Below are 17,662 nucleotides of genomic sequence, written 5' to 3' on the forward strand. Positions count from 1 at the left end.
GTAGGGAGGGGATATTCCTTACACTATGTAAGTGATGCAAACAAAAATACCCTTCATATTAGGTTATCCGGTCACGTTCTTGTTTAGTTCTAACTGGTTGAAGGCCTTGCCAGTACGACATACCTGGCCCTATGCCTTCTTTTGCTACCATATTGTGGATACATTGGGGACGGATCTACGTATTACAGCCCTAAACCTTATTTATTTGTTAACATTTAAATAATGAAGTGTATATAAAGCCAGAGGCGGCAATAGGCTCATGGCGGCCGTGGGCAGGGAGCGTAGTTAGGGGGCCCCGGAAGAGGGGGTCTGGGTGGGACGGAGCGCGGAGGCCAGTGAAGGAGGTGGGTCAGGGTGTTTGGAAGTGGAACAGAGCTGGAGGCCACCAAATCCCTGCCAGGGGCCGCCACGCAAATATGTATCCATCCTCAGAGGATTATTATATTAGGGATATATATTGGCGTGGTGGCCCCTGGGGTTTGGTGGCTCTGTGCAGATGCACAGCTTGCACATGCCTAAGGCCGGCCCTGATAAAGCGAGTGGATAAACAGATATCCAAATATGTTGGTCGTAGACCTGCATTGCATGGTAACATGTTAAGTTGTATCTGGGATAGAGTCTGTGGGGAGAGGCACGTCTCTCTCTACCTTATTGTTATTCTGGACAATATTGCTGGTAACTCACTTTATTAATTCTTTTAAAACTTTATCTGACCCAGCCGGGTGATACATAGTGCAGGAAAGTGCACCAAAGGTACAAAGTACTGTTTGAATAACACTAATGTATTTATTTTTCTTCTAGAACACAATGCTGCCACACTGGGTGCTGCGAACAATGCTTGGCATTGGTTTGATGCTATCCTTCTGCTCAGGTCAAAGTGGAGAAGAGTTGTTGGAAGTTGGCTCGGGTTCCAACATCGATGAAATGAAGGACAGCGCCCAGCAGTTCAAGAACGAGGCGCATGATCCGGACCACTGTGAACTGACATTTTACACCAGTGCTCATCGTGAACCCTGCAGAGGTACTGAGGAGCCATCCGCATCGAAGCAAGAACTGGAGTACCTCAAGGACCTACTGCAGGACTCAACCAGGGTCCTGCAGAACCTGCAGTACATAGCGCGGGTAGAAACAGGAGACCTCAGCTACCAGCAGGAGATATTGGAGAACATCAAAGGCACCAAGGAGGACAATCGGGAGTTCCAAGTGACCTTCAATAAGGTGGTCAGCGAGTTTCAATCTCAGATGGAAGACGAGTCGGCAGAGAACGGAGAGGATAAAAAGAAGTAGGTGCATTCCAAAATATTACAGCTTTTCGCAACATCAATTGTAAGCAGCAGTGCGGTCACCAGGTCATCATTGATGGCCTGTTGTGTTCTGAGCCCCTGTTTTTCTCTTTCTATTACTAAACCAAATTTCCCTTATCTTATCTTTTTGCACTCTTTAGGGCAGATTTACAAGAAACTGTTGCATCTCTGCATTAGAGCAGAGATGCGCCAGTTTCCCTGCGCCTGCGGGCTAAACCCTTGCGTCACCATGGATGAGTCTTATTTACAATAAGGCCCACCATGGCACAATAATTGACAGATGCGTCTGAAATTCTGACGCATGTGTTGGCGCAAAAGTCACGCATTGATGGAGTTGTGTCCCAAGCATGCCGCATCTCCAGCAATGCACGGGGAGGCCTATTCACAAAACACTGTGTCACTCCTTACGCCTGCTCCAAGCAGGTCTAGGGTTTTGACGCAGTGGCGTCCTAGAAGTGGCGCAGTGAAATCTCATAGATTTCACTGCATCACTTCGACAAGGCTTTCCTGCGTGGGAACGCCCACCCTGCTTACATTATACCTGATGCAGGTATAATGTGACGCAGGGATTTACAAGGTGATGCATCTCCCTAGATGCGTCATGTTGTAAATGGGCCGCAACGTGGTGCATTGTTTAAGCCACGGCTGCATCACAAAAAGTGATGCAATGGCAGCGCAAAAGTGACGCAAGGGACTTGTAAAACTGCCCCTTTGTATTTCTACCCTCTTGGATTCGCCACCCATATAGGGCAGGAGCCATGTCACATGTGAGTTAGAGTAAGAGACACAGGACGAGTCAGCTGGTGGAGTTTGCAGTGAATGAGTAGACAGATGAGAGCGGCAGAGATATATGAAAACACATTCTCCCTTTGGTAGAGAGTTGTCATTATTAGTTGTAATCTCAACAATGTGTTATTTTATTTGTTGCACCAGCCAATAGCAAGATAGCACATGAGCCAGAAGAGGGACCTACCACTGATGATCAAATGCTGTCACTGCATTTTTGGCAGGTGGCCACATGCCTTCTGCTGATGTTCCACCACACCCTGCAGAAGTCACCTTCCATTCCCATGATAACATAAAAACATCAATGTGACTGACTCATTCTTTCCATGATTTTCGAATGCTAAGAGTTTACTTTATTATGCCTAACACACATGAAGTTTGCTCCTCTTCAAAGGGATATAGACTATTTCTGGCCCTTACATTGATTTGACCACTACTACGTATACCTTGTCCGTTACTCTATCTAGCTCATTGTGAACATTTTCCATCAATCTGTCCACTTTTTCATTACCAAAAATACATTCAAACGCCATAGGACTAATTCACATGCTTTGGGCACCCTATGCACTTCATTTTATACCACTTATTTGATTCGTTTTGTTTTAGCCAGCTGCAGCTTATTTACTGGAGAAATAATGGGGCATATTACCAAGCAATAGCGATAATTATCGCTATTGCTTGGTTAGCGTGACATTTTTTTTATCGCAGATAAACCTTGATATTACCAAGGTTTATCGCAAATGCGATAAAAATCGGCCACAATGCATGAATATCGCTGAAAAGTCAGCGATATTCATGCATTACCGAGCTAATGCTCTTAGCCATGTTATCCACCTCCCATTGGATAACATGGCTAAGAACTACTCAGGGCAGGTGTTAGCTTTTGGAGATATCGCGCTTAGCGCAAATATCTCCAAAAGTTGGTAATAGGAGATAGCGATGCTAGCGACTGTTTCCAGTCGCTAACATCTTGGCACGCCCACTTTGCATGTCATTAGTGATACATTTCACTGACATGAAAGGGGCCCAAGATGGTCGCTATCTCCTACTAGCTGTCACTAACTGGTGTTAGCGACAGCTAGGTAATAGGGAGATAATTTTATCTCCGCTTTCTTGGCTTTTAAAGCCAAAAAAGCAGAGATAAACCCCCTTGATAATATGCCCCTCAGTTCTCCTCGTTTGTCATAATTTTTGGACATTAAAGGACAATATTAAAATTCTTTCTTACTTTTCTCCATGCACATTATTTCAAGGAGTGGTGTTCCCTTTAGATTACACTAGAGCTGGTGTTGCCTCTAAACGAGTGTGTTTTTGATTGTTCTGCATCTGTTTAACGAGCTAATTCTACTGACTGTATATTGGTTGAGATAAAACCTAAAATTGAGTAAGTATCCTCATTCTTTCAGCAAATCTTTAATCAGTGGTGTGGACATGTTTCTGTGGTCCAAATAGTTTATGGACATTATTCAAAATAACTCTGTAATCTGCTGAGAATCGAACTCAGATTCCTCCTTTCATTATTATACAGATCTTTATTTCATCTCACAGTCGACGTCCCCTGCAGATTGTATTAACGACCAGTGTTGTGATTAGCACCTGTTAGGATGGTGATTTATTTCTACTTCTGTGCATTCCCTTCCGTTTTTTCCATTCAGTAAACATTTTTTTCCACATTTTCCTGACATTTTAGGCCTGCTTGCCTTAGTCTTTCACACTCAAAACTCCCAATTCCTTTATTTGATTATAGACGAATGATCGGAGTACCTCTCAATCTTTGCTTTTCCTAAGAGTAGCATTTCAAAGCTTTAAGGTATAGTTAGTATTACTCCTTTATTAGTTCTTTAATTAATTATTTACCTCTGTGCATTTAGATAGACATATGTTTGTTACTCATTCCAGGCTTAAATATGCATTGACTTTTCATGTGTTTATAGTTTGCCTGAGTTCCTCCTCTTGTGTGCCTGGGAGCATGTCTTCATAGTTCTGTCAGTAATATCCACCTTTGGTATCTGTTTGCCTGGTTTTCTATCCTGCTTTTGCTTTGAGTTTCATAAGTATATGTAGATTACATTGACATCATTCTATCAGACAATGCCCCATGTTATAAGACTATACCTGGCCAATGGGAGCTTACCTCTTCATGTGTCACATGGTGGGCCTAGATAAAGAACCCAGTTCATGCACAATCCACTTTTAAAGGTCTTCCCTCCTAAGGGTGATGAGTTCCAACCTTTACTGATATGCAGAGTTCTGCTTTAATCACTGGACCACCTTTTGTTTACTATTTATTGTGTGTTACTGTGGTCTGTGTTTTTATTGAACACATTTTGAACGACTCTGGTAGTTAGAGTCCCAAGCTACAGTGTACTTTTCTTGTCATGATTTTTTACCTTGCTCATGGACACATATTTCAGTATGCGTAAATGTAAACCACATTGGCTGAATTACAATGTATAAGTGACTGTTGACTCTATGATATTTTTAAACCCAGGTTGATCAGTTTCCTCTTTTGGTTTTCTTACATGATTCACAGTGATCACTAGGATAATGTCCACTTACATGTGGTAAATCCCAGAGTTTACCTTCACTGTCATTATTCTATGTAAGTGGCATATAAACATTGAACAATTTGTACCTGATGCTAAGGACTCATTTAACAGAAAAATAGGAGGTGTTCTAGTAATTCTCTCTACATTTGATCACTTTTGTAATCACTTCTGTCCATGCTTTGTCTAGAGATCACTATGATGTGATGTTCACAACTATCTCTGGTGCACCATTGTTGTGCAGTGGAGCCTCTGTAGCATCCAAACCTTTGCAGAGGTAAGTGTGCTCATCCCTCCCTTTTCTCCGTGTTACACCACTCTAACCTTACAGTGAAGGGCTGGTGTTGGCAAGCACCCAGGTGTACGTGGACCTTCAATCACAATCCAGCATTGTTGTTGCAGACTCGCCTTCACCAGTAATACAGCAGTTCAACCCACAGCCCAGAGATGCGGTGCAGTCCTGCGCACCATAGAGGAAGCCACGAGCCATTAGACATGTTAGAGAGAAAAGACCCATAGGGTTCTCTGGCTCTAAATCCATTCCCTTCAGTATGTTCTGCTGAAGAGCAGATTTCTGCAGCTTTCAGAACACAGGGAGAATATGCTTCTGTGTTCTCTTTGTTAAGGAGTCTGTGTGTAGTTATCTTTGACATGCCATGGGATATTGACCGATCATGCTCAAGCCAGAGGTCTTTGCCTGAAAATGTCCTCATAGCAACCAGTTTTGGGAAAAATTAATCATTTTGTTTGCCCACCTGCACCAATAAAGGTTATGGTGTAGAAGGATAAAGCAAACCCCCCATAGATGATTTTATATGGTTCTATGGTACGCTGCTCTTATGTGATTATGTATTTCTGCTTTTATTGTATATACTATTTTCAAAGTAATAGTTTTGTAATTTTAACGCACAGTTGTATGTAAGAATGGATTGGTGTTTTTTTTATACTGTAAAGGATGTGTATACTTTTATGATCAAATTTTATCGAATAAAGTTCATACAACCCTTATGGTGTAGATGGCCTACTTTTCCTTGGCATTAAGGTCCTGACATCATTAGCCCATACCAGCTATGTTGTACAGCCAGTCCAGTCGTTGGTTTGCAAAACCAAATTATCCACTGTGTCAGAAGAGCTGACCTTGTAAAGAGTCAGATACAAAGATGAACACCCATATTTGTTTTCAGACACCTAATTGCAAGAGCATAAACAGACAAACGTATGCTCTGGTATGTTAGTGATTTGGTAACATATACCCCAAAAGGTGTCCTGGTGCGAAATCAGAAGATTCCCAACAAAGATATGGCTATGGGCAGAGCCTGGAGTGACTAAAAAGTGTTCTCATAATCAAGATACTTCTCAAAAAAGGCATATTGAAATCAAATCAATGCCAAAGAGCCAAGTTGTTAGAGCTTTCCTGAACTGAAGTGAAGAGGGGGGTTTCTGTAGATGAACAGGAAGCTCTTTCCAAAGTTTTTCTGCACAGCTGGAGAAAGCCTTGACCTCCTGTACAGCATCGAGTGACCCGCAGTAGAACCAGCAGACATACGTCAGAAGAGTGCAGCAGATGAGAGGGAGTGTATCTCTGATTTATTTACAAGTAAAACTGTGTCTATTCCATAAACTACTCAGTACATGAAGCAAAGTGATTTAAACTTCACTCCATTTTCAGCTGAAAGCCAGTGCAGCTGATTTAGGGCCTCTTTTTTGCGGAGTTCTATATAGTGCGAACTTGACCCGAAGGTATCAGAGGGATTTACATGAGCACTAGTTGCGTTACAGACGGACACATCTATTTTTTTGCTGGACACTGGGAGATAAGCGATGTTGAGCGTCCCTGCCGAGACTCGAATCCGGTTCCCCAGCTTCGAGCTCGACCGCTCTAGCCGTAAGGCCACATCCTCTCCCTTCTGAAGAGGATGACCAACGAGGAAGTTCGAATATCATCTTGGCCCCAACATTCTGAATGCCTTGCAATTTCCTTAGCAGTCCTATGTCTTCCACCAAGTAGAGGGAATTTAAGCAATCCATGGGGCTGGGAATAGGCGCCTCGATCACCACCTGATGGACTTGCTTGAGAAGGAAGAGAAGAATCTTCTTCAAGACCTTAAGTAAAAAATAACAAGTTGAAACAACATGATTGTTCTGCGCCTTCAATGTGAGGATGGGTTCAAGGAAGATGCCTACAGTTTTTAAAGCCTTTACAGGAGTAGGGTGTACCACACAAGATGGAGGGCAGAAATCTAGAGGTAACATATCCGGGGTCTGCCGATGTTGTTGCCAGGAAACCTGTTTACTTGCTGAGTTATATTTTAAGGTATTCTGCTGCAACCAACTGGAGACCACTGTTATACATCTGTGAAAAGAACCAAAAAGATCATTGCCAGCCCTCTCTGCAGTGATAATGACATGACTGTCACTGGTGTAATTCATGCACTGTACTCCAAATGTTTTTATAAGTTTAGGAGAGGGCAGATATCTCATATCTTAGTGTTTGTACAGCAGGGTTAGCCGTTATATCTCCCGCTTTAACATTTCTCCTGCAATTAACAGTCTCAACAGAGTTTTTAAAGATTACAGATGGAAAATTTATACTCATAAAAATAGAATTTGAAAATCTGGCACTCAGGGCTTGATGGTCACTGTCTGAACTTGGGATTACAGTCAGATCCACCAGAAAAGGCCAAAGTGTGCGATCCAGCAGTATGTAATCGATATTACTAATAATAGGGCTTCTTTTAAAAGTTGGACAAGGGGGGGGAGTCCGATAAAGTATTGCCATTAACTATCCTTAGGCCATGTTCTGCAATTAAATCTACCAGCTGCGCTGCCACCGCAGTCAGTTTCATTGCAGCTTGCTCAGGGGCCCACGATCTAGTTGTTAAATATACAATTTGCAACGATTGGTTTAAATTTATTTGATTAATAGTAAGACTCATGTTATAATCTCCTGCAATGAGTTTTAAGGCATTTCGATGTAAATGTTTCAACATGTCTGATTGATGGTCCACTATAAGAGGAAGTGGATATTCGGAGGTATTGATCTGATGTAAATATTGATAAAAGCGGTAAATAGCAACAAAACAGAGGTTCTGATGTTCAGTAATCAATAGACCCACTCATGGTGGCCATAAACCTTGGTGTCATAGTTGACACCAGTCTATCTAGTCATAGTTGACACCAGTCTATCTTTCAACCACCAGGTTAATAGGACGGTAGGACCCTTAGAAAGATATTTCCATTTCTTTCCCTTGGTGCCCGAAAAAAGCTTCTGTATCACTAATTCTATCTAAGTTGGATTATTGTAATGCCCTCCTTTTGGAATACCACATGTCTTTCATCAATAAACTTCAGGTGGTACAGAATGCTACAGCTAGACTAGTACTGGACATTCCTAAGTACTGCTCAATCTTGGCTGCCATCAAGAATCTGCATTGGCTTTTAGCACGAAAAATATATATTTTTAAAACCTTGTGCATTGTGCATTAGGCTCTACACAATATAGGACCAGGGAGAATCAGGAACATCTTCCACCGGTAGGTCCCTATCAGACAATTGCGATCTACCAATAAAAATCTGCTGGTTGTTCCGAGATACAGAAGAGCACGATGGGGAGGAAGAGCTTTCTCGGTAGTAGCAGCCAAGCTCTGGAATACACTTCGTTTATCCATATCCTAGAGTTACACCTTCCTTTTCGTAAGGCTTTGAAGACCTGGCTTTTTGCCTTGGAAATGTTATCTTCCATAGTCTGCTCCTCCGGTTAGCTCCTATTGCATTAGCGCCTAGATGCCTTAGGCTACTTGTACACGCTATATAAATAGTTAATTCATTCATGTATTCATTCATCTCATCCCGTGTGGGATATTTATTTTAATTTCTAGCCCCAATAAATCACTACTATGTGATGGAGCTACTTTCGCGGTTGGAAAAAGATCCAACCATAGCCAGATCAGTAATCCTCCTGAGGCTCTTCCTGACCTAGATGGTAATATGTATGCACAAAATGTAATAAACCTGCTTCAAAATACTGGAGCCACATCCCAAGTCTCCTGTAGGAGAATAATATGATATTGGTCAATAAACTCCCCCACTCAGGGTCTGAGAGCTTTGCTCCAACTCCCGCCAGATTCCAAGACATTAATCTTACCAAATGTTCTCCAGTCTCCCCCCTTTCTACACTATATGAACTTGGGCTTCAAATACATTGACATCTTTCTCAATTGACATATAGTTACCCTGTGTTTCCCCTCTGACTTTTCTGATGGCTACTTCCGATGGGATTATTAACCCCTTGAACGCACATCACGAGCTCAGCTCGTCATGAGCCACGGTTCTCATGTGCTCATGACGAGCTGAGCTCGTCATGACAGTTAGAACGCTCGCACGCTGGGCAAATTCCCCTGCTGTGCGAGCGTTCTAATGAAACGGGTGTGGTCATTACGAGCTCACCTAGTCATGAGCACACGACCACCGTGGTTCATGATGAGCTGAGCTGGTCATGAGCACCGGGGCGCTGTGCGCGACCCCCGTCCCAGCAGCACGGCAGGGGAATGACCCCAGCAGCCAAGGGGTTAAACTATCAAAATCTCTCTGTATCAAAGTAGTAGTAATTGTTGTACCCCACGAGTTTCCATGTAGTCAGTCAATGTCTGACAGATTAGAGTGCACGACTGAGTTAAGAGAACATTGATGGGCTGTACTGTTACATTAGCATGGAAGTTTGAGGTTATTATTTAGGTAAGAGGGCCCTCTAAACTTCCAGATTTCTCTAGTTGTCTACACACCTCTTTCCCTCCATACCTACATTACCTCCATCGAAGTAATATTCTATTAGAGTTCTTACCAAATATATAGACTTGGTTACTACATCTCCATCTTGTCTGTTGTTCTCTTGTGTCGTGGATTGAGCGTCTTGCCAGGTCTTGACCAGTCATCATTGATTCTCTATAGTTACGGAGACTAAAGTGCTGCTTCATATACTGAAGTTATCAAGTTTAGTGGGCTTTCCACTGTATCTACTGCCGGTAGTTTTCCTTGCACAGCCTCAGACATTGTTGCAAATGTTCATGCCCAAATAACTACGGAATCACTTGTATTTCACTTGGTCAGCAGTGCCTGTAATTGTAGGCAGCCGTGATCCTGACACTTCTGCTGAGCCGGCTGAGATACTGTTGTTGCCAACGAGTACTTCAGTAAACATGGTTTTTGGCAATGTTGTTAGCGCTAAGGATGATTTGGAGTGAAAGAACACTATCTCATTCTGAGAGTTTTGATCAGTCCAATGTCCTTTTCCTTGCTTGGTTATCAGTTCCTCTCCAGAAGTTCTTTGCTTGCAGGGGGTTGGTGACATTTTGGGAGTCTGATGAGGAGCTTTCTGTGGTATAAAGCAGGTTGGCATAGTATGTTGAATGTTTTGCAGGTTTGCTGTCAAAGATACAGATATCATTTTATATGGGCTTGCCTCTCTGACCTCCACATACCTTACTATGAAAAAGGAAAGGTCTGATAGTTATCATGCCAGGGCACGCGATACCAGACTTTTCAGACCCGTTGTTGTAAATCATATTTGAAGCATGGTGCCTCCCAGTTCCATGATCCCTCCAAATGCTCCGGACCTCTCAGGCCCCTCCAACCACCACCACCTTCCTCTGTCCCTGATCTATTCAATTGCTGTTGGTTTAATATCATGAGTTCATACCCTCACGGTTTGAGCCGTTGTATAAGAGACCAGAGTTCAGAACGTCAGCATGCATTCTCCCCAACCTTTTGGACTGGCCTTACTCCTGAGCTCCTCCTCCGACACCCAGCTACCAGCTCAGGCTCTCTACATACAGCACACCTCAATGCAGATCATCCACTTGTAGGTGGTTGCCTGCAATCCAGGTGGTTGTCGGCTTCTGGTGTCTTGAGCATTTCCTCATCAGATCCTACCGCAAGTTATTAAAAATGAGCCCTTAAAATGCAAAGCACTTCAGGGTGGTCTCTAATTAGGTTGCTTTTAAATGGACCTATGATGCAGTCCTTGAAGAGGGTAAACACTCCACTGCCATAATAGCTCCTCAAACAATGGACCACGTTCAATGGAAATTAGGAAACTGGAGAACCCCATACTTTGTTTGCAGGACTTCAATTGTTTATTAGATACAGTTTGGGATACAATGAACCATGTTTCAACCGGGAGGAGAAAAAAGGCCAGGGAGAGTTTTAAAATAAACAATGGGCAATCTCGGATTAACAGACCCAAGAGAATCAACCAACCTGTAGAGAGGATGTGTACCTTATTTCCTATTCACCCATAAGCTTCATTAATGGATAGACTTGGTCTTCATATTGACATTTTATGTGTCGGGCAATCAGATTAAAATAATAATAGCCATTTAATGGGTCATTTGATCATGCTGTACGCCTGTTAGAGGACTGTTGGACCGACAGACGATATCGATTTTCGAGGTGAACCTTTCCCATATATTTCCAATTGATGGAGTATTTTACATTTCATTTAGATATTTTAGGGAGGGAAGCTATACTCAATGATGAGGGATGTGCTTATAGTGTTATTATTTTAAATTCCTTGAAAGTGTGCATTAAGGCCTTGCAAGAGGGATTTCAATTAGACTGAATAAGATGTACAGGGACGAGGACAATAATCTATGATGCACGTTGATCTCCTAACATAAGAACACTCAAAATCTATAATTACCAACAAACAAAATATTAAGTATATGTTTTAGCAACAATGTAAAGTTAAGGATGAAATTAAATCATTCTTGCTAGAACAACACAACAGGCAAATGAGAAAGCGGGGGTTGATGTTATTCTTTACACTTAAGGAACAAGAAGCCCAATATGGGATCTTAGACATCTGTGATGATCTAGGATAACTTAAATTGGCTGTAAAATATATATTCATGTCCAACTGCTAGAATCCTGAGCAACGGGAAACTAACTCCATCTATTAAGGTTCCTTCATGTACAAAATAAGGATGCCTGTGATCACCAATCATATATGTACTGTACTTAAAACCTTTTTAAAGAAAATCAGTTGATTCAATCGCTTCCGTTATTTTAGACAGGATCTCAGGTTATTATTCCAGATTGTGTAGACGATGTTGCAATATATATATACCTCTAAATTGGAAATACCAATTTTAAAATAAGGAGCCTACACCTTCTGAATTTGGGACAGTATTTGGTTGCAAATAAATTAGGAGCAATCCCGTATTTTGCTTATAAGCGTTATTCAATTGACAGATCCATGAATTGTTTTGAATGCTATCTATTTGGGAGTTACACTAACAAATAAGTATGAATTAACATTCATGGATAATTATGAACAGATGCAGGCAAAGTATGTGGCCTTTAAAAGGCAACTGAACTGCTTACCCATTGATAATAGTGAGGATAAATGCTGTGAAAATGGCAGTCTTCCCTAACCTTTTATATTTGTTTCATTCCCTACCCTTGTATATTCTTAAGGCTGATTTTCAGAAATGGGATACCCTGAGTTCAGGCTTTATACATAGCAGAAGACCAAGAAGATCGAGTAAGCTCCTCCAAATGGAAATAGGGGGGCGGGACTTTTCAGGATTGGCACTTGTATTATTTGGCAACAACAGAAAAAGGCCTTGATTTGCTTTCACAAAATATGTCATATACATTCTTTGATATTTTCCATTTCCCAGATTAACGCTATACCATGTTGAGATCTTGGAGCCCACACTTCTTCATATCAGTCACTCGCGGTGTGCTTTGCTGTTCATGTGTGTATTCAGTTCCTTCAACGACCCCATCTCCCTGCCGGTAGCATAGTCTGCTGAAGGCATTCAGTGAAGAAGGGACAGGGGGCTTGTCAAACTGGACAGCAACCTTGATAGGGCTTCTAATGATCCAACTTATCTAAAACAAGCTCTAAAGGAAGATAAGAGAAACAAACCTTACACCAGTCTGTTTAATGGCTTTGCAATGTAGTACGATTTATTATTTTTATATTACTTCTGTCTATATTGCAATATGTCAGAATGGGTCTCAGGGTTGTTGCTTAGTTGGCTGACAGGGTTCCCATGTTTGACCTGAATTATATATACATTGGAAGAATGCAATGTGGATACTAATATCCATGAAAGGAAACAACTAGCTGTTGCTACCCTTTAAAAAAAAATGGGAATCCTATGCTATTGTAGTATTACCCTATGCTTCCTATGCTAATATTCTTTCATCACAGGTGGTGACCACCGGCAGGAACTTCATTGCCCACTCAAGTTCAAATAAAGAGCCACCCCTCTTTCGGGACGAGTGGAAGGGTATTGACGAGCCTTGTGCATTTAAAAAACAATTAGCACAGGCTAAAGATAGCCTCGGGAGGCATAAAATGAAGTGTGGAGGATTTATACAAATCAATATTTTGATTAAATGATATTGTAAATAAAAATAATAATAATAAACAAATATATATATACACACACACACACACACATACATACACACACACATATAGAGAGAAAGAGAACTTTAAAGCTATTGTGTATTACATTTGAATGGCTCAATATAAAAATTAAACAAAATAATTGATAAAAACAAGGGAAGTGAAAGGAAATTGCCAGAAATGTTTGTAAATATACACATAGGGCTAGATGTACAAAGCATTTTGGTATTGCAAACAGCTCGATTAGCAGAATCTGAACATTTGCAAATGCAAAAAGCCATAATTATGACTTGGTAACCTCTTACTGAATCACAATTTTGATTTGCAAATTGGTATTGCCAAATACCGATTCACATTGGTATGTTTAGCGACTGAAATGTGGTCGCAAACATTTGCACTTTACCTCCAACTCAAAGTTGGTGGTAACTCATTTGCAAATGGGAAGGGGTCCCTAGGAGACCACTTCCTCTTTGAGAATGGATGAAAAATATTTTTTAAGAGTAGGTGGTCCAAGGGGCCAACTGCTCACACTTACAAACGACATTTAAATGTTTCATTTTTTTACTTTTTAAACGCATCAAGGTTTCCTTTAAGTAAAATAGGCTCAGTTAAAAAAATAATATTTTTTTTATTTAAAAGCCATTACAGACATGGTGGCCTACTGACCACAACAGGCGACCATCCCTGTGATGGCAGCTGATCGTAATGGGTCATAAACTGCGACATACCTCATTAATATTCATGAGGTAAGTCTCTTTGCAGCCTACTCCAAATCACTTTTTAAGGAATCGGGGCTAATTGACCCCTTTGTTCATTGACAAAAAACGGCTATTTGGTAATAGCTATTAGTAATATTCCTCCATCTAGCACATAGTTCTTGTTGGTATGCATCAATGTAAAGAAGGTAAATATGAACCAACAGAGTAACAGGTAAACGGGAACTGGCAGCCTGCAGCCACCTCGGCTCTGAAAGGGTTAAATACCAAAAGAAGGTGCAATAAAGTGGAAGAGGAGATATATTTATCATTTGCTAACCTGTCCCAATTTACAACTATGTGGTGCAAAGAAAATTATGTCAAATCAGTGTACGTTTCTCGATATTTGTTAGAGAGAAAATCCCAGGTGTCATGTTGCTTTAAGCATGCTGAACACAAAGGATTGTGGGAAGTATCAGGAAGTCTGCAGTGAAGAAGGTTATGAATCTGTTTTCTCATTAATATTTAGCACAGGCGTGCTGGCTTGATTCTGATTACAGTTTCATAAAGCACCCCAGGGCCAGGGGAAATGATATTGGAAAGTGTAATTTAATGCATGTGCGACCAGGTGTGCCCTCCAAGTGACCTCAGCTGACAGCATTCAGAAACTATGCCCCCCCAGGTGGCAATGCATGACTGGAAGAGATTCCCAGGTCATCATAGCACCCCTTTGACCTTCCATCTTCTTGAGTGACATTGCCAATGAGTCAGTTGTGATGGAATTCTTGCAGGAAGACATACTTTATGCGAAATGCTCCATGTAGCTTCACATTATTTTTATTTGTAACTTCCAGTAGCGCAATCCCTGCTGCTTGAGAGCGCGTGGGGATAGGGCGTCAGAGCGGACGCGGTTCTGAAGAAGCTCTTCTCCAAATTAGCCATTGGGCAAATGCCTGTCGAAAATGTGAGTTTAATTCCATTCTTGGCGGTGACATGTGCTTCAAGAGTAAATGCATGATCAGGAACATAGCCAGGAGCAGATTCATAAACACACAGAAACAGCAAGCGCAGCGCCATGCTAGAAATGGCTTTTCAAAAATAGATTACCAGTGATAGCCCTGTGACGCGGTGGAGCACATTTATATGGAAATTGTTGCAGCCGCGTATTGGTTGAAGGATTCAGGCTCACGCAACAAACATCGGTCATGTGTGTCAGGGACGCAAGGGGTCTCTGATGCTCCAGCAGCAGCTGCCATGGATGAGACCTCAGTTGGAGTCCTTACTTGGTCCCACATAGAGGCTGCTTCCAATTAGTTGTAACCCACATGTAATTATTGAAAGTCATTTTGAATTTGGCAGACACTTACTGGGGGATTTTGCAGAACAACAAAGGAGAGTATGGTCTACAAGATAAATGGAAGTGGCCTTCGGTCTTTTGCCCAGTGGGCCAAGGGAGGTGGACGGCATCTGAGCCAATGACTCGCGGTACAAAAGGTTGACCTTGTTTATTATTTAACTCATTCAAAAGCTTCAACTGAGATCGGTTCCTGGATTTTATATGTGCAAGTAATGTGAGCAAAGAATATGATTTTATAAAAACAAGTTTCATTTCAACCAATGGTTGAGTATCCAAATTGGAGATCTGAGAGTTTTTTTGACGCCCAGTTGATGTAATGAAGCAGGAGATGGGATGCTGATGTGGTGAAGCAGCCACGTGGACATGCACACGTCCCATTCTCTGTTTGCACGCTCCGCGCCAGCATCATGTGGCTTGTTGCCAGTCTCTTCAATGAATGCTGGCCACTGCCTTCTCCCAGCGGCAACATTCTAGAAACCTGTGGCGTTTCCAAGAAGTATATCTTTTGACACTGAAGGAAACACAATGCTGGTTAAGAATCTACAAAACTATGCAGGTGTCCTTACCACACCTGTTCCCTCGGGTAGGCCGTTCGTCTGCCGAACGCTAGACCCTGATATCTGAGGACCATCAATCCCCATGCTCATTTACAGCAGTTACTGCCAGCATGTCACAGGGACAGAATGCAGAGAAACCTGTGCATGTAGAGTAATAAACAGCAGTGCAGAATTGCTTCATTATTCCCTTATGCAGATTTTGTGCCATTCTGCTTGCCCCATGTTTTGCCATATACCCTGAGAGGTTCCTTGTCTATTGAGGCTCCAGGAAGAGTCCATCTTGCATGAATAGCTGCTGTACAGAGTGTTATACTAGGAGATAATAAGATGTATTCTAAAAACTACTGGGGCAGCTTGGTAGTTGCGAAACTCTCCCGACAGTCCCTAGCAATCCCAGGCCCTAATGGTCCCTGAGAAATTTCCGATTTAATAAATAATTGAAGGGAGCAAGCAGGCGCAATAAGAAGGTTTTCGAAAGTCCTCCTTCTAATCAACCTGTAACACTTAATTCAATCTAACAACCAAGCTAATACCCACGACTAAGAAGGCTGCTCCCCTAAACCAATGTCAAAGAATGAGTCCAGAAATGTTAGCTGGCAAGTTGGGCGTATTATTGTCGGATGCTGAAAGTCCTGTTGAAGATGAAACTGAAAAACAGAAATAGCTCATAGAGGTGTGAGACAGTGGCAGAAAACATGGCCTCCAAAGGCTCAAACACAAAGGGGATGATGAAAGGGAAAGGTCCACAATCCTTTACAAATGTGAGGCAGAAAAAGAGGAAACCAAGGGAGGCAGGACCCCCTGCAAGGTCTGGGATACTGCACAGACATTGGAAAGTGAACTGTGAATCCTCACCTTACTTGCCCAGAGTCAAGGGGATCTGAGAATGCAGAGATCGACACCAGTCGCATAGTCAGCTAGTCTTGTATTTTTGCCGCCTCCCAGCTCACAATCACACAGCAGCCCTCACGCGAAGCTCTGCTCCCTAAGGGTGCACGCCCTCCAGATTGAGGAGGATTGAGTATTTCTTCTATTTTCTGCAACCAGGTGAGAGGATTTAAAAATTGACCGGAGGTATTCCATCTCTTAGCCCAAGAGACTGGTATCATGCTTAAAGCAGTGCCTGTTGCTAAACATTGTAGACTAACAAAGGTAGGAGATAATTAGATTCCAAGGAGAGAAGCGGAAAGGGTCTACGAGGAGACAGCGCATCTCAATGATGCGACACGCTGAAAAACAGTGAATAACATCATGGCACTCTGACCATGCTCAATGTGCAAACAAATTCCAGATACCAGATGAAGATACAAGATCTTATACTGTATGATCAAAAATTAAGATGATCGCGTGCAACCAAAACTCAACCAAATGCAAGACCACACCGTATAACCCGCGCACAAAGAAGAGCCACAGCAAATGGCAGCGGTCCGAATGCAGCCGTCCTGACCATTGATCCAGGTGCAAACGCTAACCTCAATATCGGCGAAACATTGAGAAGCAAAAGGGAAATGGCAGCAGTGTTGGACAAAAAATTCCAACTCTGTGAAATAATAGACATATTGTCCTCGACAAAGTCCGGGTATATGCACAAAAGTACATGCCACAGCACCTAGGACAGGTCATGTATCATGGGATAATATTGTAATGCAAACATATAAATGATCAGAACACGTGACCTGAGCATGATTTCTGTAGATGAAAATTATTGGTTGTGACAAGAACAACCTGCCAAGTGCTTTAAGGCGCATTGATGCACTGGAAAAGACATCCTGAAGCATCCAAATATTTATTTTACTTCCCAACACCTGTATTTTAAATTGCAAATGAACATGTGATCAGAAATCCATCCCTGAGCCTCTCCCTTCAATTGTCAAAGTCACCTCCATATAAATGTTGTATCAAAGACAATCATTTTGCTTCTAGGTTCTCATTCCTTAGGTCCACAATGTCTCATTTATGACTTTTCCCATCACACCTCACCTCTTCGTCCACTTCCAC

General features: G+C 42.0%; 1 protein-coding gene across 1 annotated transcript in view; it reads left to right on the forward strand.

Annotated features, from left to right (window-relative positions):
* LOC147668700 (uncharacterized) overlaps nt 1-17,662 on the forward strand; it is a 232,658-nt gene that overhangs the window by 208,923 nt on the left and 6,073 nt on the right. Inside the window, exon 2 of the mRNA XM_086948496.1 lies at nt 802-1,283. Coding sequence (XP_086804622.1) covers nt 808-1,283 — 476 coding nt within the window. The 5' untranslated portion in view covers nt 802-807. The remainder of the gene's footprint in view (nt 1-801; nt 1,284-17,662) is intronic.

The sequence above is a fragment of the Lissotriton vulgaris genome, unplaced genomic scaffold (genome assembly GCF_964263255.1).
Source record: "Lissotriton vulgaris unplaced genomic scaffold, aLisVul1.2 SCAFFOLD_254, whole genome shotgun sequence".
Taxonomy (NCBI): domain Eukaryota; kingdom Metazoa; phylum Chordata; class Amphibia; order Caudata; family Salamandridae; genus Lissotriton; species Lissotriton vulgaris.